At 51.3% G+C, this 20,099-nt stretch overlaps 4 protein-coding genes across 10 annotated transcripts in view; 3 read left to right on the forward strand and 1 right to left on the reverse strand.

Moving 5' to 3' along the window:
• Nucleotides 1–37: 37 nt before the first annotated feature.
• Nucleotides 38–10,395, forward strand: slain2 (SLAIN motif family, member 2). 4 transcript variants are annotated; one of them, XM_057039300.1, is made up of 10 exons: nt 38–757; nt 2,522–2,664; nt 5,626–5,793; nt 5,873–6,046; nt 6,160–6,513; nt 6,584–6,724; nt 7,690–7,776; nt 8,255–8,293; nt 8,641–8,851; nt 8,941–10,395. In XM_057039300.1, the coding sequence occupies exons 1-10, from the start codon at nt 288–290 to the stop codon at nt 9,002–9,004; spliced, it is 1,851 nt and encodes a 616-aa protein (XP_056895280.1). In that variant the 5' UTR covers nt 38–287; the 3' UTR covers nt 9,005–10,395. The 4 variants fall into 4 exon arrangements, with proteins under 4 accessions (XP_056895280.1, XP_056895281.1, XP_056895282.1 ...); XM_057039301.1 differs by lacking the exon at nt 8,255–8,293; XM_057039302.1 differs by lacking the exon at nt 7,690–7,776 and having other exon boundaries at nt 39–757.
• A 101-nt stretch (nt 10,396–10,496) lies between these two features.
• slc10a4 (solute carrier family 10 member 4) lies at nt 10,497–13,310 on the forward strand. Its single transcript, XM_057039304.1, has 3 exons — nt 10,497–11,656; nt 11,813–12,023; nt 12,515–13,310. Exons 1-3 carry the CDS (start codon nt 11,169–11,171, stop codon nt 13,037–13,039), a joined length of 1,224 nt encoding a protein of 407 aa, XP_056895284.1. The 5' UTR covers nt 10,497–11,168; the 3' UTR covers nt 13,040–13,310.
• A 343-nt stretch (nt 13,311–13,653) lies between these two features.
• Nucleotides 13,654–15,176, forward strand: zar1 (zygote arrest 1). Its single transcript, XM_057039305.1, has 4 exons — nt 13,654–14,368; nt 14,537–14,629; nt 14,734–14,808; nt 14,875–15,176. Exons 1-4 carry the CDS (start codon nt 13,709–13,711, stop codon nt 15,016–15,018), a joined length of 972 nt encoding a protein of 323 aa, XP_056895285.1. The 5' UTR covers nt 13,654–13,708; the 3' UTR covers nt 15,019–15,176.
• Nucleotides 15,177–15,454: 278 nt separating this feature from the next.
• fryl (furry homolog, like) overlaps nt 15,455–20,099 on the reverse strand; it is a 40,171-nt gene continuing 35,526 nt past the window's right edge. For 3 of the 4 annotated variants that reach the window (XM_057039294.1, XM_057039296.1, XM_057039293.1), the window contains 6 exons: nt 19,933–20,031; nt 18,981–19,049; nt 18,597–18,614; nt 17,827–17,937; nt 17,035–17,228; nt 15,455–16,937 (listed from right to left, as the gene is read on the reverse strand). In XM_057039294.1, the coding sequence (XP_056895274.1) occupies nt 16,697–16,937; nt 17,035–17,228; nt 17,827–17,937; nt 18,597–18,614; nt 18,981–19,049; nt 19,933–20,031 (732 nt within the window). In that variant the 3' untranslated portion in view covers nt 15,455–16,696. The remainder of the gene's footprint in view (nt 16,938–17,034; nt 17,229–17,826; nt 17,938–18,596; nt 18,615–18,980; nt 19,050–19,932; nt 20,032–20,099) is intronic. The other variant, XM_057039295.1, reaches the window with a different exon arrangement.

A 20,099-nucleotide genomic window follows, 5' to 3' on the forward strand; every position in this document is an offset into this window, starting at 1 on the left:
TACGTGCTCGCTCCCGACGCTGACGTGGTGACGTATGCAGTCCGCCGCCTGTTGGTCTTTCACAGTTGGTGACGAGTATTATGAAAATGGCCTCGACCCTGCCCGTGAGCTCGGTACACCGGAGAAGATGACGACGTTGAGCCCCGCAAGTCAGTTGAACACCGCCGTGTCTTCTCTAAACACGTAAGTTACAGCCAAGGAAGCCAAAAGAGACGCGGAGTGACGCCCGAGAACCGCCGTGAAGTACCGCAATCCGCCGCATATTTCCGCGGAGCTGAAGAGCCACGATGGAGGATATCAACTCGAATATCAACGCGGACCTGGAGGTGCGGAAGCTCCAGGACTTGGTGAAGAAACTCGAACAACAGAACGAGCAGCTCCGGAGTCGCTCCTCCATCCTGTCCTCGTCCGGCGCGATGTCAGGACACCACAGACCCCACAGCGACGGATACGACTCGTCGTCGCTGTCAGCGGGGATGACAGGCGGTCTGGTCGGCTTCTCCGGGGTGGGGTTGGTCGGTACGGGTCGCTACAGCGGGCTATTGGAGAACAACCGCTGCCGGAGCCCCAGGCTGTCCTATGACGGTGTCAGCTTCAGGAGGGCCTATGAACACGAAGGGGCATCCGCGGCCGCCCCCGGCACCATGAACTCGGGTTATCCGGACGGCACAGACGAAGGGGAGACGTCGATCTTGGACGAAGTGGACATCCTGGATCTCGAAGACATGGACTGCCTACACGAAGACGAGGACAGCTGGTGAGTGGGGGGGAGGGGGGGTGTTTTGGGAAGTTTTAGGCCTTTGCAGCCGTGTCTTCTTCAAGCACCAGCTGTTGTGAGCAGTAACAGAACCTGACTTGTTTGACAGGTGCTTGTGGCTGACCCACAATAGACATTGTCCTGGTTCTCTGGTGTGTCAAACGTCACTTCCTGTTTGGGATCTCTAGGCCAGTCCTCTCGCTGGACCCTGAACGTCCCAGGTGGGTTCGGGGCCGGGACGGGACAGATGTCTCGGCCCGTCCTGACAGCAGCGGAGAGAGTCCGGCCCAATAAAAACCCCAAAGTTGTTTTCCTCTCTCACCGACCCTTGTGGGAGAGGTAACCATGGTTATGTTCCTCCCATGAATTTCCTGTAGCACGACAGTTGGCAGCACCGGGAGACGAAGACAGGAGATTCAGAGCAGGGCTGCCAGGTTGTCGTGGGGACGTTAGTGGGCTTTCTGCTTTCTGGATTACAACAAAAAAGAGAACGTTAACGTATAAAGGGGTCACGCGAAGGTGGCGTCGTGCCTCTGAGACAGTTAGACCCACTTTGGGAGGATAATCTTGGACATCCCAGCGTAATACTTTATTTTAACCGCCGCCTAAATCGCCTCTCATCCCGACTGGAGGAAAAATCCCCCCGAGGAGACGAAGCGAAGACGCAGACGAGCCGTGGACGTGAATATAACGACGGGGGGAGCTCAGCTCGGGGTCCCCGTTTGCTGCTTTGCCAGGACGACTTAACTTCATTTGTGTGTCCTCTGCTGACGGCGCTGTAATAGGCAACTTCGGGGCGGATTCGCCGCAGCCTAATGACGGACCGCGGTGCCCTGACAACGGCCCATAATATTTGGTTTGAAGCCAGGATGTTTGGAGGGCTCTCACTGCTCACTCAGGCTCCCCCCAGCCAGCCGCGGCCCACCCTCCTGGGTCTCTGGGTCCGATGGATATCTGGGATTAACAAGTAGTGCCAAGATCTCACAGGCTGCTGTCATAGACTCCTGTAATCCAGGAATTAGCACCACGGCGGATTTAGTAGCGCTGTAATCTCCCCGCCGCGTTGATCCATCGATGGCCGCCACCTGCCTGCCCGCTGGAGACGGTGGCTTCCCAAAGCGAACCGCCCGATTCACGGCGCCGTCCCGCAGGCGAACGATGGTGAACAGTGAGGACGCAGCCTCGGATTTCAGGCTGGTGTTTCTCCTCGCTGGCCCTTCTGCTTTGATCATTAAAGGCTTCTGTAACAGCAGCAGAGCCCACAGACAGCTGACTCAGAGTTTTCTCTGAGTGGAAACTTAACTCTTCTTCTCTTCTCTTCTCTTCTCTTCTCTTCTCTTCTCTTCTCTTCTCTTCTCTTCTCTTCTCTTCTCTTCTCTTCTCTTCTCTTCTCTTCTCTTCTCTTCTCTTCTCTTCTCTGTAAACCTTTATTATTGTTTTATTATCGCTGAAAAACGACGACGCGACATGTGAGGAGTAGCTGAGTAACTAATCTCGCTCTCTTATCTTGAGCTCATCTGTGTCAGAATGCTGCTCGCTCACGTCCTGGAGCAGAACTATCGCTGCCATCAATAATTAATCAAAGTAAAGTCATTGTAATGTTCAGTGTTATCATAAACACTATTGGGAATAAACCTGCACAACAACGGAAGCAAACTTTTCTACTTTTAAAGCCTTTTTCAACATTTTCTTCTGTAAAAATGCCTGAATGTGTTAGAAAATGCCCCGTTTACGACCGTGTTTCTGTTCATTTGGCTTCCGCAGGCTGTACGAGGCGAAGCTGGACAGCCCGCTGCAGAAAACGCTGAGTCCCATCGTGTGGTGCCGCCAGACTCTGGACAACCCCAGTCCTGAGATGGAGTCGGCCAAGCGCTCCCTCATCCACAGACTGGACCTCACCCTGTCAGGTGAGCACGTTGGCGCCTCGACGTATCTGCGGCAGGAGAAACGGAGTAGTGATGCCATCAATTTGCTGTAAATGTGATCGTTGTTATTTATTATCCCGGCTGTTTTTGGCCTCTGCGACACCTCTTAAGCTCAGTAATACAGACTGCTGGCAGAGCCTGCAGCTAGAAACTAAACACAGATGGTGGGATCATTCATCAGGCAGATTTACTGTGTTGTTAAGCTTCATTATTCCTAGATAAAATAATCCCTACACATATATGGTCACTCTGTGAACCGCAGGGACTGTTGTCCCAAGTTTTGGGTGTTTCTATCACTTAAATAGTAGAGAATTACGCTGAATTCCGTCTGAATTCAGTGTAATTACTGTGTGTACGCGCGCTCGTGTTGCCGTAGACTTAACATCTGCCCCTCCATCTCCTCCAACATTGCAATTTTTCCTCAAATAGCAATCTTGGCTGAAACTCATCAACAGGCAGTCAGCAAGGACAGGAAGGGCATCTCTCAAGCTCTGGATGTGCAAACACAAACACACGCTTATCAGGTTCCAATCAGTGTCATAGGTGAAGGGGAGAAAGTCCTGCATCCCAGGAGTAGAGGGCTCATTCTGGACGTATAGACGCTGTATTTAACTGTATACAGATGTGATCTTCCTTTATTTGCAGCGGCAATAATACGACCAGTGTGTACTGGTGACCTGCGAGGACCGTGTTGTCACTCATGACTGCCCCCCGGTTTATGTCCATCCTCTGATTTTTAGCTACCGGTAATTATAGCGCGTGTGTTGGCGAGGACGACCGGGCTGAACGCTAAACTGGGCAGAGTCGTTTCCATTTTGACAGCGGAATGCTCATGTGACAGATCGGGTTAAGCAGGGCGCCTGTGATCTCTGGGTTGTGTACGGGGGGTTCTGGACAGCACCTGGACGCACGGCCACCGCCTCCTCCAAGAACGCCGACACGTTTTTAACGCTAGCTGCTAAATTAAAACTTGAGCCGTTTGACCACATCGTCATTCCGTCGTGGGTTTTTTTTTTTGTGCAGCTAATTTATTACAAAGCGCCAGATTCAAACCTTGGAACCGTCCCGCTGCTGTCTTGGATGATCAACGCATACATGAGGCGGTGAAGCCTGATACTGATGACATCATTGCTGGAGGGGGGGTGACATCATCCCATTCGGTCCCTTCAGTCCCTGATAAAGTCCACCTCAGGACGTCCTGCTGTGCTCTGGACACATGATTCATTCTTATATTTTTTCAAATGTAAGACTCCTTCAAATCAGAGCGATCCATTCAGCGATCCAGTAAGGGATCCATTCGTTGCGTAAGGGAGGTGGGACCGGCCCTCCTGGCCCCGGGCTGCTCTGTTTCATACCCAGCCAGCGAACGAGCCGTGAAAACCCAGCCGACACGCCGCTGCTTTGACTTTGTGTCACAGGAGTCGCTAAGAAAAGAAAACCAAAGTCAGTGGAGGCTATGTGAAGCCAGAACGCTGACTTCCTTCTATCAGAGTACTCGTTAGTCTAAAGATTGGATGAACACACACTCGTATTCAAGTGATTCCGTATTCCGCGATGAGAACCTGTCAAAATTCCAACTCCTGCCTTTCGTTGCATAACTGGGAGGAGACTACTCTTTTATCCTGGCCGCCCTGATAAACAGCCAGAGTTTGCAGAGTGCTGCTCTGTTGATTCAGCGCTCAGGATCATCCAAGAGGTTCCAGCCTCGTCTCCACCCGCAGCAGATTCCTCAAAAAAGAAAGAAAAAAACTTGCCGCATGCGGTTTTCATTTGTCTTTTTCGCGCTTCTCTTGTGATGTTCACGCTCCGTTCGGCCTTTGCTACTTTAGTCGAGCTCTGTCTCAGTGCCCAGCTTTGTCTCCACTTTATCCCCTTTGGCTTTGGGTTTCAGTCATTTGCCCGGTGACATTTCTGAATTTTGTGTTTGTGCCTGTGGGAACTTCCCAGCGTTGAAAGGTTGAGAAGCAAAATGTTCCGGTTGAAGTTCACCCGGGAAGCCTCACCTCTCTTCTTCTTTTAGACGGAGATTTGAGGACGTTCTATTTTGGTTTGTTCCCTCCGCTGCTGATCCTGAGCTCCGTCTCATCTCCCTCCTGCTTTGATCGGGCACATTATCACCTCCAAATAATTACCACAGAACATTAGCTGCTCTTATCGAAGGTTCGTTCCCCCTTAGTTGACCTCCACTGTATCAAGTTCCTGCACATTTGAACACACATCAGAGGAAACTATTTTTTTTTTAAAACTTTATCCAAAGAGGTCGTATTGAGCCCTGAAGGCGAGAGCGTTCTTTTCTGCTCCCTGTCACGAGAGGGTGATGAAGGTGCATCTTTGTATGTGGTTTCTGTTTGGGTGCAGAGCATCAGAAGCCTCCACTCCAGGGTTACTGACACCCTCAGTAGCAGAGAGTGGTGGTTTAAATAATGCAGGACGGTGCAGAGCGTGAGGAGCCGTGTGTTCACGGCTGACCTGGGAGCTGACCCCGAGAAATCAAGCATGTAAATATTGCGGGGAACAACAAAAGAGGAGCAGCCTGTCCGGAATCTGATCTCATGACTGGAACAAGTGAGTCTATAAACCGGGGCCTTTTGCTGCTGCCTTCACAGAGGACGGCCTTGTGCTCTCCCTCCGTGCACTCAATGCCTCGCATTGTCGCAGTGTTGCTCCGGAGAGATGATGCACCGGCTCTATCGGACCAGCACACGTCTGAGAGAGTCCAGCAGCCTGTTAGCACACTGCTGTCCCCGAGGAGCCGGATATGAGCCCGACTGTGCTGCCTTTGTCCCCGTTCTTTGTGTCTCTTACTGAACTAATAGCCTCACTCTAGTCAGACAAATGAATTCAATTAAACTTATGTCCTAATATTATTTGTTTGCTGACAAACCAAGTGGAACGGATCGCCTGCCGCTTCACGCCAACTGTTTCCTGTCTGTGATTCCACAGCTAACAAGCGCCGGAGCCTGTATGGAAGTCCGTACCAGCAGCAGGGGTATGGAAGTCCGTATAGCACAAACGCAGCCAACAGCCCCTACAGCAGCGGCTTCAACTCCCCCTCCTCCACCCCCAGCAGAGTGCCCATCGTCAGACAGCAACTGCTGCCTGCCAATGCCGGTACGCATCGTTACCAGCATATTCTCAACATGTCCTCCCAACCTGCACCTTATCAATTAGCCATTTGCTTTCACGCTAGTGCACCAGCGGAACACGGCGGCCGAGAGGAACCCCCCGCCCCTGAGTCCGCAGTCGTCAGTGGACAGTGAGCTGAGCACCTCCGAGATGGACGAGGACTCCGTGGGCTCCTCGAATACATACAAACTCAACGACGTCACCGACGTCCAGATCCTGGCGCGCATGCAGGAAGAAAGTATGTACCCGCGTCCGTGTTGAGTGTCGTCTGCCTGGAGGCTGGACGCTCGGCGTGGGGGAATATGGAGACTCTTAAAGGTGGTGGTACTGACTCGTCCTTCATTACTGCAGGTTTGAGGCAGGAGTACGCTGCCACGGCGTCCAGGCGGAGCTCGGGTTCCTCCTGCCACTCGCTGCGGCGCAGCACCTTCAGTGACCAGGAGCTGGACGCTCACAGCCTGGAGGATGAAGAGGAGGCGGTGCACCCGGCCTTCCATCTGCCCTCCAACCGCTTCAGCCCCTCCCCGCGACACTCTCCCCGCGCCTCGCCGAGAAACTCGCCGCGCTCCCGCTCCCCGGCCCGCTCCATGGACTACAGCCACGGCCGCGGCTCCCCGCAGCCCATCATCAGCCGCCTGCAGCAGCCCCGCCACTCGCTGCAGGGCCACGGCCACGACCTGCAGACCAACGTGGTGAAGAACGAGGGTGAGTCGGCGGAAGCTCCGGGTTCCGATCGCCGCGGCGTGCGCTACATCTCCGTCCTGTTCTGTTCCAGAAAAGCTGCGGCGTAGCCTTCCCAACCTGACGCGCTCCTCCATGGCGGCCCAGGCCCCCGAGCCCGTCAAGAACAGTCGCAGCTGTGAGTCCAACTTACAGGTGCCAAACGGTTCTCCTCGGCACCAGAACCAGTCTGCTAGTGAGTATAACTGTCACCCGTTCGTGGATGTGCCGGTCTGATTTCGCTGCATAAACAAGGCTGAGCACCCGGAGCTGTGAAGGAATCTGCTCACCACTCGTGTCTGATCTGGGTGACGGGGCAGTTCCAGCCCGTCTGCCGTCATTGTGCGAGCGACGACACTTTTTCCCTCTGGCTGCACCTGCAGCACAATGACCGAGCTGCTTTGTAGCGTCGCGGCTTTTGCATTCCGGTGTGTGTGTGTGTGGGGGGGGGGGGGCGTTCCACAATCTTTGATCTTCTTCCATCTTTTATTCACATCTCTTTCCCTCCGCCGCCGCCTTTGTTCGCTTTGACGTCTTGCCGAATGAAAGGAAAAAGCATGTCAGAAGCACTGCGAGTCCAGACTCGCCGCATCTGTCGCTCCGACGCGGCACGCCCGGGATGTTGCTGCGCTCCAAAAGCTCTCGATCCCGCCTCCCAGGTTTAAGGGAGTCTGCTTGATGTAATCTTGTAATGGGATGTGTAGTTAATGGTGTTGTCCTTAATCCAGGAAGCGTAATCCGTGTGGTTACTGGACACGTAGAGGATCGGGATCGAAGGGCGGCTTTCACGTGGGTAAAAGTGTAGTGAGAGCTTTAATCCTGCCTCAGCCAGTGTGGCTCAGGGAGGATGAGCCTTTTAGTGAGGCTGAATATTAAACCATTAGTGAGCAGTAGTTAAAATGGGGGGGGGGGGTTGTCCTTTCTTCATTGTTAAGCATGTGCGACCCCATCTGGCTCCTAGTTTTCTGACTGCTGGCGACCTGCTCGCACTGGCTGGTGTCGGCCCGCTGCTTCCCCCTCATGAACGATGCCGAACACCGCCCTCTAGCGGCCCTAACCCGGGTTGCAGGGGTCTCTTCTGCATCCGCCACCTCCGGCGTCACCGTGAAACTCAGACTGAATGAAGTCTGGCTCTCATGTTGAATTGTGCCTGTTTTACAGCAGCAGCTCAACTCCCAAGGTACTCCACCCCTTCCCGCTCCACCCCGAAACCCAAACAGCACCTCCAAAGGCCAACTGCCCTGCGAGGTAACAGCCTGTTCCCAGACCTGCTGGCGAGGTCGGGGTTGATCACCTGTGCAGTTGGTGCTGACACAATTGAGCTGGGAAGAGGAGATTCGTGAGGATTGTGTTGATCTGTTGCTATAGAAACGGTGGCCGCGGCCTGTCAGAGACCCATACATCTGTCTCAGGTGTTGCTCCGTTGTGCTGCGTGGCTACAACCGCTCCAGCGTGACTGGACACTCGTCTACGTCTGTTTTCAAATACAAACATACTGTTGGTTATTGTCATTATACATATTTATGAATCCACCCATTGACTCTTCGTACATTTGATCTCTTTTAAAACCTGTCAAAGGTCCATTTCTCTAGTTATTAACATCAGCCTGTCTCAGTCACCTTTTAAAGTAGCAGGAAGTGTTAAATAAAGCCCCCCCCCCCCCCACACACACACACACGTTGCTCTCAGCTGTGATTTAAGGCCTGTGTCTGTTGTCTTTGTCCAGTCCCACTCTCCTGTTGCTTTGGGGAAGAAAGTGATTTTAGTGAGTATCCACTGAGGGTTCTGCAACCTTTCAGTCTTGTGATTGTGGTTCCACGCCGTGGTCGCATCGATGTCCTGTTATGAGACGTGTTTCCATTTCATTCTCTAAACACATCTAGAGCCACTAGTGGTCGCTCAGTTCTTTTTTTCCCCTTTTTGCTTTATTGTGATTTTTTTTATTATTTTTGTTTGTAGATTTTAAACCTTTCATGTGTGAATACATCGTGAATGTGTAGCTGAGCCGTCATGCGTGTTTGATAACCGTGGAAGAGTCGTGCTCGTCGCTCGTTAACGTGACCGTGTCGCTGCACAGGTGCGTTCTTGACTGGGTTGCTTGTCTGTCTCCAGTCCCCTCTCCCAGTAAGCTACGAACTCCCGCCACCCCCTCCCCGTTGGCCCTGAAGCAGCCCGTGAAGGCCACAGCCACCCTGGGCTCCACCGCCTCCACCCCGACCCGCTCCCTGGCTCCCCCTCGCAGCGGCCTGCCCCGACCCAGTGCTGCCCCTGCAGGAGGGGGGATCCCTCTGCCTCGCAGCAAACTGGCCCAGCCTGTCCGCAGGTGGCTGAACACACACACACACACACACACACACACACACACACACACCCACTGACCGATGCGTGATGCTGTTTTTGTGCTCCGCTCAGATCTCTTCCTGCTCCTCGGACCTACAGCGGTGGAGGCGAGAACTGGAGAGAAGGTTGTTACTGAGCTGACCGGCAGGGGGCGCTCCGGTCGAGCGTTCAACGGCAGATGGCAGACGTTTCAACATGGCACTTTAGCTACATTTTCAAGTTTCAAATCAGTTCAATTCATTGAGAAGCGATAAGAGATAGAGCGTCTATGTCCCCAAATATACTGAATCCAGTTTCAAAACAAATAGGAGTGTGTTTTATCTGCGCGGCACCGGCTCGGAGGGGTCAGGCATGCAGAGCTGACTACCCAGAAAATGCCAAAGAAACCAGCCGGAGTCCAGCTGAGCCAGCAGAGGACGCGCCTGCCTTCTTCTGACCGCAGTCAGACCGTTTATATCATGCCATCGCCTGGCTTCACACCCCCCTCCTGCCCCCCAGGTCTCTTTTCCGCCTCCCTCAGGTTAAAATGTTTCTCTCTTTGTTCATGTTCATCGGATGTTGGCGAGGAGTCGTCACAGTGGGTCGCGGTTGCCTGGCAACAGTGAAAGCACACGCGTGTGACATTTTAAGAATCTTATTAATTCAGATAGAATGTATGCACAAACTATGTTTTGGAAATTATTTATTCAAATTATTTAAGAAATGTATGTCCAAACATCCATATCAGTATTTAGTTTTGTGCGTTTTCAACCTCAACTGCAAGCTAACGCTCCAAAGCCTGGTTTTTGAGTTCAGTGTCGGATTAAAACCAAACATCAGTCCTGGTTTGGACCACTTGTGCCAGCATGATAGCGAAGCAGGTCCGTGGATGAATTTAACGTCTTAATCAGCAACCCCAACAGCTTCTCTCTCACTTATTCGGTCAGCGAAACCGACAGAGATATATCTTAAATTTCCCATTAGAGAATTCTGTCTTTGTACTTTACCCATGCTAAGAAAAAAAGGATATGATTAAGATAAAGATGCAGGTGTTTTGCTGGCTTTTACCTCATGAGCTTTGAGTCGGACGTGCCGGAGTTCTGTTCAGTGCTGTGGTGGATGTTATAAAACTAGTGCCTATAATTTAAAGTTTCACTTGAGTTTGATCATTATTTCTGTCTTCATTTATCATTTTGTGCCATTTTCTGGGTTTGCCAACATTTGCAATTTTGCATCTCAGCTTGGTTGATTTGCTTGCACGTTTTTTTTTTTTTTTGTAACTGAATCAAAACATTTATCAATTGCTTTAAAAACTAATGTTTCAAATGCGCCTTCATATTTATAATTATTCCTGTAAATGAATCTATTTATTAAAGAGACACGTGCCTCTGGCAAAGCTCCGATTCAGTGAAAAGCTGCAACTATGTCAGACATACCACACCTTTTGTGTGAAACTTTTTGTTATTGGACCTTTTTTTATACCCCCCCGACCATGACATTTGGTTTCTTTGTGTAAACTCACATTTCAAATAAAAGCTGAACATTGTTCTCCGTGGAGTTTCTTTTCTTTTATTGAACGTTGAAGCGCAAAGTAATGATCTTTGGCTTCCAACGTGAGATTGAAATCGGGAGATCCCGGTGCGGCGACACACACAGAATATTAAAACGGGGTTCAGGAAAACACCATTTCTGGAGCTGCGGGACCAAAATCACGCCGACTGTTTAGAAGAAAATTTCGCGAAATTGCTAAAGAAACCGGGGAGAAACTTTCTGATATTTGAACCAAGACCTAGCAACACGTGGCTCCCTGCTCTCAGAGAGACGTGCGAGCTTCCATTTTAAGAAAAAAATCATATTCCCGCTTTGCTGCGCGGTGGTGTGAAGATCTGGTGGTTTTGATCTGCGCCTGTTGTTACTCAGCCTCTCGTGGATCCCTACAGGTGTGAATCCTAATTTATTATTTAACTCTCATCACACAGGTGTGAGAGACAGGGCAGCTTGTGTGAAGAATAGTCCTGTTCTAATGTTCCATGCATGTTTTGGGCTCGGCCGTCATAGGGAGCGTGGTGGTGCGTGAAGGGAGTGTGCGCGTTATTGATTGGTCCATCCGCTGATGCTGAGGCTGCTGAGCGTGTGCAGACTCCCTCCAGGCGACGTGCGTCTCCCCTGCCTGTCTCACTGAGCCCACCAGCGGTGACATGGCACCATCGCTCGCTCCAGCCTCTGGTCCGTCCGCCCTGTTCGTCTAGTGACGGCGCGCAGCCAGCGGAAGCACTTTACGCACGAACGCCGAGGATCAGCCTCCGTCCTCCTGTTGCGCCATGGATAACTCCACTCAGCCGGGCTTCAATCTACCGCATATTCCGCAGCAAGTTGCATTTCCTCCGGGGGCCGACGCCACCATGGCGGGATTAGAGGCCACCGCAGGCGGCAGATTCGGGATTCCGGTCTGGGCTGAGTTCTCGGCCGTTGCGCCCACGGAATCCTCTCACCTGATGCCCGCCTTCTGGGACTCCCCGCTCAGCCACGGCATCAATGTGTTTGTGGGACTGGTTCTGTGCTTCACCATGCTGGGCCTGGGCTGCACGGTGGACGTCAGTCAGCTGGGGGAACACATCCGCCGACCCGTTGGGGTGCTGCTCGCTCTGGTCTGCCAGTTCGTTATCATGCCCTTGGTGGCCTTTCTGTTGGCGTTAACCTTCTCTCTGGAGGATGTGGAGGCGATGGCTGTTCTGCTCTGTGGCTGCTGCCCCGGGGGCAATTTATCAAACATCATGTCTCTGCTGGTGCACGGAGAGATGAATCTGAGGTATGTATCGCACCAGTCCTGCTAATAACGGATTAAAAAAAACAACTTTACGCACAGATTAGTTGTGCTGCTCCTCTTCCTAAAACTTAATAAGGTGCTTCCCCTCCCAGCCAAACTGAGCCAGCACCCACTGACCACATTAACTTTGCCCCCCAGCATCATCATGACCATTTCTTCCACGCTGCTGGCGCTCGTGCTGATGCCGCTGTGTCTGTGGATCTACAGCCGGGCCTGGATCAACACGCCTATCGTCAACCTGATGCCCTTCGGGGCCATCATCCTGACCCTGTGCAGCACCCTCATCCCCATCGGGTTAGGAGTGCTGCTCCGGTACCGCTACACGCGTGTGGCCGACATTGTCTTGAAGGTAAATATAAGAGTATTTTGTTAATGATACTTTGGAAACTCGCTTGAACCGTTAGGGGTCCGTCACTCAGGAGCGGACCTCGGCGCCGGAGCACATTTGCGCAAAGTCGCACTGCGTATTTTTCTTCTTGTCATTTAATGATGATGACCAGGAACGGTGACATCAGAGGCACAGTGTCAGGAAGAGCTCCTCCCTCCGTCCCCGATAAAAGCCAGTTAAGATGGAAGAGGACAGCGGTTACAGGGCGGCAGCAGAGATGCGTGACGGAGATGACTAAATCAGCTTGAGAGTTCTTCTAAAGCTCCACACACGTGCCCATCTGAAGGATTGTTAGCAAAAATTAAGATCCAGAATTTCTCTGCCATTAAAAAAATATATATTTCCAGAAACATTATCTCATTCTTGATTTAAAAACAAACAAAAAACGAAAACTACAATTTCACCATCCCATTTTCAAAGACATGTCCCCTTTCTGATGTGGTGTCTCCCAGGCGTCTCTTTGGTCTCTGCTGGTCACCCTCCTGCTGCTCTTCATCCTCACTGGAGCCATGCTGGGACCAGAGCTGCTGTCCACTATCCCCCCCTCTGTCTACGTGGTGGCCATCCTGATGCCTCTGTGCGGCTATGCTGCGGGGTACGGCCTGGGGGTGCTCTTCGACCTGCCCCCCAACAGCCGCAGGTCCGTCTCCCTGGAGACAGGGTGCCAGAACGTGCAGTTGTGCACCGCCATCCTGAAGCTGGCGTTCCCCCCTCAGCTGATCAAAGGCATGTACATGTTCCCCCTGCTGTACGCCCTGTTCCAGGCGGCCGAGGCCGGCGTGTTCATCCTGGCCTATAGGATGTACAGGAAGAACGTCTTGCACAAACCAGACCACATGGGCAACGGCGAGGACACGGACATAACGTACCAAAGGTTTCAAGATGAGGACTTTGACTCTTCCTATGGCGCTGTGACAGTGAGTGACCCAAACAGCATCACGTTGGACCCGTGCCCCCCCGACCCCACTCCTGTTTAACGTGCAACCAGGTAGAAACTGAAGGGACAAAAGCCTATGATGAAACCAAGGTGCTTCTGTGTCATCAACACTTTCGTTTATTTGAGGAACGTCCTCTTAATCAGACCTTTAAAATGATATTTACCAGGGGAGATAAGCTGGGGGAAACACACTTATTCTTCATCAGTGCCAGTCTCTGTGTTCCATCCGTCTGAACATAATGTATAGTCTGTGTATATTCTAAACTATATAAGAAGGTAAAATAAAGTAGAACCCAATGGCAAAGTATAAACGAGTGTTTGATTGAGAAGGTGTGACTGTTGCATTTTATCTATGACATATGGACCAGCTCAGAAAAGTGCATTTGTGTTTGCTTATAGATAATTCGATTTTAAAGTTTTTTTGGACTACACAATAATATAATTGGACGGGACGGATATTTTTTGTCGGTTTAAACTCAGACAATGGAGGCTTGTGACGCAGATAATCAGGTCTATTTTGCCCGCCACTGTCGACGCACCTTCTGCGTCATCGTCGCATTATTAACGCGCTTACTTTCGTGTCGTGTTAGGCGTATATAAAGGCGCGTGCCGGCCTCGCGCACCTGAACACACTTGTCATTAATGAGGGGCGGGTGACGTCAGGCCCACTTAAACGGCTCCAGCCGTCCGACTCGGCTGGTTGAACAAAATGGCAACGTATTGTGACGAGCCAGTCGACAGCTACTTCTATTCATCTTACAACCCGTATATGGGCCGGTACCCCCGGCACAGAGACGCCGGGTGGAAATATAAAAGTTACCTCTCCCACTATGGGGACACTTCAGAAGCCTTCAGTAACCAGCAGCGAGCCCAGCTCAAGTCCATCTTATCCCAAATCAATCCCAAACTCACCCCGAGGCTCAGGAAGGCCAACACCAAAGACGTGGCGGTGCAGGTGAACCCGAAGCGGGACGCCTCGGTGCAGTGCTCCATCGGCCCGCGGACCCTCCTGGTGGTGAAACGAGAACTCCGGCGCAGGCGAAAACTGAACCCGGGCCCGCCCGGAACTCCCCAGAAGACGGAGGGCGAGGTGCGCTACCCGCGGACCCTCGCCGTGTATTCGCCCATTGCCTTCAGGAGCGTCACCTCCTTCCTGGTGGAGACCGGGAAGGACCGTCCCGCCGCCGAGGCCCAGGCCGAGGAGCTGCCCGGTGAGCAGCCGGAGCAAAAGGGCGGCGAGAACCAGGCCGGCGAGGAAACGAACGCAAATCTACCCGAACAGCGCAAAAAGCCCAAACCGCAAAGTGAAGATGCGCAAACCGCCGCAGACGCTGAGGGGTCAAAGGGCAAGGCGCGTGTCCGCTTCCAGGTGAGTCACGTTTCAAGTACGCAAAAACGCAACATGAGCACAAAGTTCTGATGTCCCCCACCCCCAAAAATAGAAATTAAAGTCCTGTTTCTCACATGAAAATCAAACGAGCCTCCACTTGAAGCCGGCGCCGGTTTAGATTTCTAACTTCTGTTGTGTTTTTACCAGTTTCTGGAACAGAAGTACGGCTACTATCACTGCAGAGAATGCAACCTGCGATGGGAGAGCGCGTACGTTTGGTGCGTTCAGGGCACTAACAAGGTAACAACGTCATGGAAATGGCTGCTGCAGATGCTGCTGCAGTAGTATGAGGAGCCCTGGGCGGCGGCGGAAGCCAAAGCGGGTTAAACTGACCTCTCTTCCAGGTTTACTTCAAGCAGTTCTGTAGGAAATGCCAAAAAGACTTTAACCCGTACCGCGTAGAGGACATCACATGTCACGTAAGTCCTAAGGTGGGTGTGTAGACGGGTGGCGGTTGCGTCAACTAATCGTCTTTGTCTCTCAAGAGGTGCAACAAGGCCCGCTGTGCCTGCGCAGAAACGCAGCGCCACGTTGACCCAAAGAGGCCCCACAGGCAGGACCTGTGCGGCAGGTGCAAGGGCAAGCGGCTGTCCTGCGACAGCACCTTCAGCTTCAAATACATCGTCTAACGGCCTCCGAATGAACTCTCGCCTTCCGATGCGGCCCCTTTGACCCTCTGCTAGACCGACGGCTGCAGCGTTTGGAGTGGACGCAACTGGTTTCACGGATTCACACCAGTTTTGTGTTGATGGAATAAATGGTGCAAAAATAAAATGGCCACCTTGCATTCCGCATCGACGTCTCCTTTACAGTTGAAAGGGAAACTGAGCCGTGAGAAAGGAACGCCTGACAGATTTAGAGACGACGGTATCTACACCCGCAGAGATGAGCTTCCTGTATCTCAGACTGTTGGCGTCAATGTAAACTTCAGAGACATTCAAATAGGTGTTAAACACTTTGCCTAACTTGTGGTTTAGGTGACAAATGTCTGTTCCCTTGAGAAAATCAAGTCTCCTGAGACCCTTTAAACTGGAGGACGGTGCTGTAAATAAGGACCAGAGCTCGTACTGAATTAGGCTTTTATTGATTCAGAAGGCTGGTATGTGAGTGAAAGAAAAAGAATGCACTTCTACAGTAAAACACCTTTCAGGGACATGAAATGACAGCATTTGAATGTACCAGACAAGCAGGAGGGAATAACGGCTGTGGCATGAGTGCAGCCACTGTTGCGATGTGCCACCATGAGGTTTCAGAGCTTCAACCAGAGCTGCTCTGCTCCAGAGGAGAGACCGATGTGGACACGGTCCAGGTGGGGGGGAAGACGCTGACAGAAGGAATGCACGTGACTCGGACGGGCGTGGTCCAGCAGGAGACGTGGGCCGCGTCGCCATGTCCCAGAATGAGCCCGGCCCGCCTCCGTGAGACCACGACCCGGTGCCGAAGTCGCCTCGGAAGTTTGGAAGTGTGTGGAGCAGATCACGAATGACTCAAACCTCATCTCAGTTTTCTCTCATCACGTTAGCTTTATACAGACATCCTGTGTGGATGGACAGTGCATTACACAAAAGTACAAGGGGAAAAATACTGGTTTTACACTATACATTTTCTAAAATATATACAGAGTATAATAAGTTATGTTGCCATAAAGAGCTGTAGCCAGTCTGCACGTGTGTGTGTGTGTGCGTGCGCTATCATATGCGTTTGAGCGTATAGCAGGAGATATCACACAGTCAAGAGTTTCTAAAGGCAGCTACTTATTTGGTTAAAGAGTGAGTTGTGTGAAGAGGGTTCCTCGGATTATTAAACAGATATTTGTCTTTTTACACAGCCTGAGGGCAAACGCTTCCCACAGGGTTACAATTATATGTTAAATATCCTCACATTTACAACCTAGGATGTTAGCTCTAATAAAAAATACATTTCTCAAAAAAAATATTCTTGCAGTGCTTTTTTTCCTTTCAAGCATGCAGATTTTGTTTGCTATATGACGCCTCCTTTGGACTATCTAACATTCTGTCTCCGCTGAGATGAGCCCTTCAGGTCAGATCAAGCAAAAAAAAAAAAACCCCAATAAAACCAACCCAAAAACAAACATTTCCTCATATTCCCTCCTAACACCAGCACGACTTATTGCAACTGAATTTTGCATGTTGGCTGATTGTGGGACAGATGTTAGGTTTTAAGCATTCATACGTGTAATTGTATATATTAGGGAGTCACAGTTATTCACGCGCATCTTTTAGCCCTTTATAGGTGTGTGTTGGGGGAGGGGGGGGGTTGTCCAGGCATCCAGGCAGCACCGCAGCTTCACAGTCCGGTGCTGACCACGGTGTCCCGAGGCTGGCCTGCCTGCGCCTGACTGAGAGCCTCGCGGATCTGCAGGTTGAGCTCCATGAGGCGGCTGCTGGCCTGAGACAGATCCCTGCTGGGCCCCACCACCGCCACGCAGCCCGTCTGACCCAGGGTCTGGTGACGGAAGTAGATGTGCAGAAGCGTCTGGACCGCGTCGTCTTTCTCGCTGCCAAAGATGTCGTTTGGCCACAGAGACCTAAGGACAAAATAAAAAGACATCGCAGCGTCAAAGACGTTCCCTGATCCGGGTGTCCAAGATTCCTGGAGCTTTAGCGGGATTTTAACCTTCTTACCTGAACACTTTGACCTGAGTGATGGCGGAGCTGAAGTCTCTGCCCCTCAGAGTTTCGACCAGCGACTGGATCGCCGTCTCCGTGTTGGTCTGCGCGGCGTCTGGCATGCACACGTCCTCCTGACAGTCGAGGCCCGTTTCCGCCTCCTTCAAGCAGCTCTCCAGGATGGTCAGTTCTTCAGACATGTTGGTCACCTTTAGGTTGGAGAAAGGCGCATCAGAACCTGTTGAGTCCACTCAATGGCTGCCAAAGGTCAGCACAATAAACCTGCCGACTGCACCGTAACTGGAACAGCTGACCGCAGTATCCAATATAGGGGGAGAAATGACATAATGTCATTATTTTAATCCGATTTAAGCTCTGCCGAGACGCAGCCGTGATAGATCAGCTGCACATTCGGCCCTGACAGCTCATATTATACAATTAAAACGGCACGGCTCCCTCCGCATTTCACTATAGACAGAAATCAGGAATGTTAGGGTTGTTCTACAGTAAAAAGCAGGAAACAGAAGCTCCGGCTGGTTTTATAATGCAATTCGTCTGTTTCTGACTCTGGTAGAAGAGACGGAACCAGCGCTTCTCTACGTTTAACATAAATCCTTTAGAGCTGCACGTCTTCCATGTAGCCACGAACATTCGGCTCCGTCTTTTTGGGAGTTTGGAGTGTTTTGGGGCCAAAAGTGGCTCTTATATAGAATTACTGAATAAAAGATTAGCTGGTAATTATTCCATCATCAGAGTTCCCGCCGAGGGAACGGCGTTCTCCTCTAACACGGTCGACAGCCGTCTCACCTGTGCCTGTCTCTTGATGGTGTCCACCTTGCCGATGAGCTTACAGTACGCCTGGAAGAGCAGCAGCAGCTGAAAGTGCAGCTTATAGAGTCTGCGGCACAACTCCAGCTCCTGCGGAGACACAGACACAGTCACGAGGCTGCGTTACACTCTGGCCTGCTCTCACTCTGATGCTGGTGACGGTGATTAGACACATGGGATCTGGTGTTAGAGACGTGGGGGTGGATGAAAAGGTTAAGATGAGCAAAAGGTCATCTGGTCTGGGCCAAAGGTGAGCGGTACAATGAGAAGAATTAGTGCTCTCAATGGGGAAATGATCCATCTCCAACTCATCAGATGCTCCCTTTGGCACAAGCTGAGGCGAAGAGGTAACGTTGAGCCGTGTCAAAATAAGAAAACAAAACACAACAGCGGCTGGATTTTAAAGCATGCAGTATAACTTAATCTCATTCTAGTGACAATCTAATCTTCAGACATCCAGAATCTCTGCTGCACGTCTTCTATCTGCAGCAGGTTCCCCGGGCGGCACCTTAGACACGGACGACCAGGCTGGATGCAGCAACGGGAGAACGCAGAGAAAGCAATGCAGGATGGGAGGAAATTAAGATACGGGAGGAAGGCAGCGATTAAACTCAGTTATATGACCAATCAAAACAGAGAGATGCAGCGGCAGATGCAGGTTCTGGGACGGGGACGTGGAGGCATGAGGTGATCACAGTTTTCTTACATCCAGATGATTATTGAGAGTCTGTAATATGAGAACCACTTACTGCTAGATTTTCCATTTGCTAAGCAAGAAGGTGAGCAGGTCACACGCACACACACACACACACACACACACAAAAACAAAACAGGAGGAGAGAAAGACCAAGAATTAGTGAGCTTAAACATGGCAGCAGGGACACAGTGACCTGAGGGGCAAAGAGTGGGACATCATCTTCCCTTCCCTGTGAGGAGGGACAGAGAGGATATGCTAGAGGCCACAGGAGGAAGGACACAGGAGGGAAAGGACCTCTGCGTGTGCTGGGTGGAGACTCTCCCCAGTACAAATACAACATTTACCATTCAGGAATCCCAACCCTTTGATTCAGAGCACCTCCGTGAAAACATGCTTGAAGCGCAGGAGACGAGGCAGGTCGAGAGTCTGCGCCTACCTGTGCGTGAGTGTTGGGCCGCTGGCTGCTGTCTCTGTCGCCAAAGGTTCTCCTGCAGTTTTCCAGCCACTAGGAGATAAGAAAACAGGAGCGGATGAGAGATAAGAGAATTCAAAATGGAGGGGGAAAAGAGCGCCTGCAGGGGCTCTGGCAGCGTTTCTTCTCAGTTGGTCACCTACGACTACGTGTGTGTGTGTGTGTGTGTGTGTGTGTGTGTGTGTGTGTGTGTGTGTGTGTGTGTGTGTGTGTGTGTGTGTGTGTGCTTGGATATGTCTTAGCAAATTAAAACGGGCCTCAGCACAGCACAGGATGGCATGTGAGCCTCCAGGGACTGTTGCAGTCTCATTCAATTAGTGCCCCTGCACCCCAGAATCCTGTGCAATCTCATCTCTTAAGCCCCTCCCCCCTCGCAGCCAGGGATTTTCTACGTGATTTAACAATAACAAGAAGTAGTTTCATCCCCCTCGACAGGGAATACGGCCACATGTAACACTGGAGCAGCGCAGTTCAGCCGGACCTTAAAGGACTTAATGACTTGGCTGCATCCCCACCACATCGCGCTAAAGACCCCAAGGAAGACTATGACATCAGTAAGGTTGATCATGAGCCCTGAGATTGGAGGCTCGAGTGTGCACTGCATGTCTAAGGCCACCAATGGTCCGACTGAGCATGTCCAGCTAAATCTGCACTGTAAAACAATGACATGGATGCTACATTGTTTTGGGACTCCTTCCTGATGTAAACGGAGCAGCAGAAATGTGGCTCATATGGACTCATACACACACTTGGCTTTAAGGAAATCAATTCAGACTTGACCGGTTGAACGTATGTGACTCGGATGAGAGACGGGTTCCCATCATGCACTTTGTTCTGTCACAGCTGGCTGTAATGCAGAATCACTATAATATGCCACCATTCCAGAACAAGGCGATTCTGTCCTGGGGGGACTTACATGCTCTGCTGCTTCTCTCTTGCTGTTGTAGGTGTCGAGATGTTCCTGCAACTCCAGCACGCTAAACTTCAGAGTCTCCAACAACCCACAAGAGACCAGCTGCAACAACACGACAAACACCACCCACGTTATTATACGCTGGAAAATAAAAATGCTAGCGTTTTATT

This window comes from Takifugu flavidus, chromosome 7, assembly GCF_003711565.1.
Source record: "Takifugu flavidus isolate HTHZ2018 chromosome 7, ASM371156v2, whole genome shotgun sequence".
NCBI classification, from domain to species: domain Eukaryota; kingdom Metazoa; phylum Chordata; class Actinopteri; order Tetraodontiformes; family Tetraodontidae; genus Takifugu; species Takifugu flavidus.

Excerpts from the sequence above, each read along its gene's own strand:
- slc10a4 (XM_057039304.1), top strand. The coding sequence starts at position 11,169 with ATGGATAACTCCACTCAGCCGGGCTTCAATCTACCGCATATTCCGCAG. Across the intron at positions 11,657-11,812 it reads CACGGAGAGATGAATCTGAG|CATCATCATGACCATTTCTT; the intron begins GTATGTATCGCA and ends TTTGCCCCCCAG. Across the intron at positions 12,024-12,514 it reads TGGCCGACATTGTCTTGAAG|GCGTCTCTTTGGTCTCTGCT; the intron begins GTAAATATAAGA and ends GGTGTCTCCCAG.
- slain2 (XM_057039300.1), top strand. The coding sequence starts at position 288 with ATGGAGGATATCAACTCGAATATCAACGCGGACCTGGAGGTGCGGAAG. Across the intron at positions 758-2,521 it reads CACGAAGACGAGGACAGCTG|GCTGTACGAGGCGAAGCTGG; the intron begins GTGAGTGGGGGG and ends TGGCTTCCGCAG. Across the intron at positions 5,794-5,872 it reads ACTGCTGCCTGCCAATGCCG|TGCACCAGCGGAACACGGCG; the intron begins GTACGCATCGTT and ends CTTTCACGCTAG.
- zar1 (XM_057039305.1), top strand. The coding sequence starts at position 13,709 with ATGGCAACGTATTGTGACGAGCCAGTCGACAGCTACTTCTATTCATCT. Across the intron at positions 14,630-14,733 it reads GCGTTCAGGGCACTAACAAG|GTTTACTTCAAGCAGTTCTG; the intron begins GTAACAACGTCA and ends CCTCTCTTCCAG. Across the intron at positions 14,809-14,874 it reads TAGAGGACATCACATGTCAC|AGGTGCAACAAGGCCCGCTG; the intron begins GTAAGTCCTAAG and ends TTGTCTCTCAAG.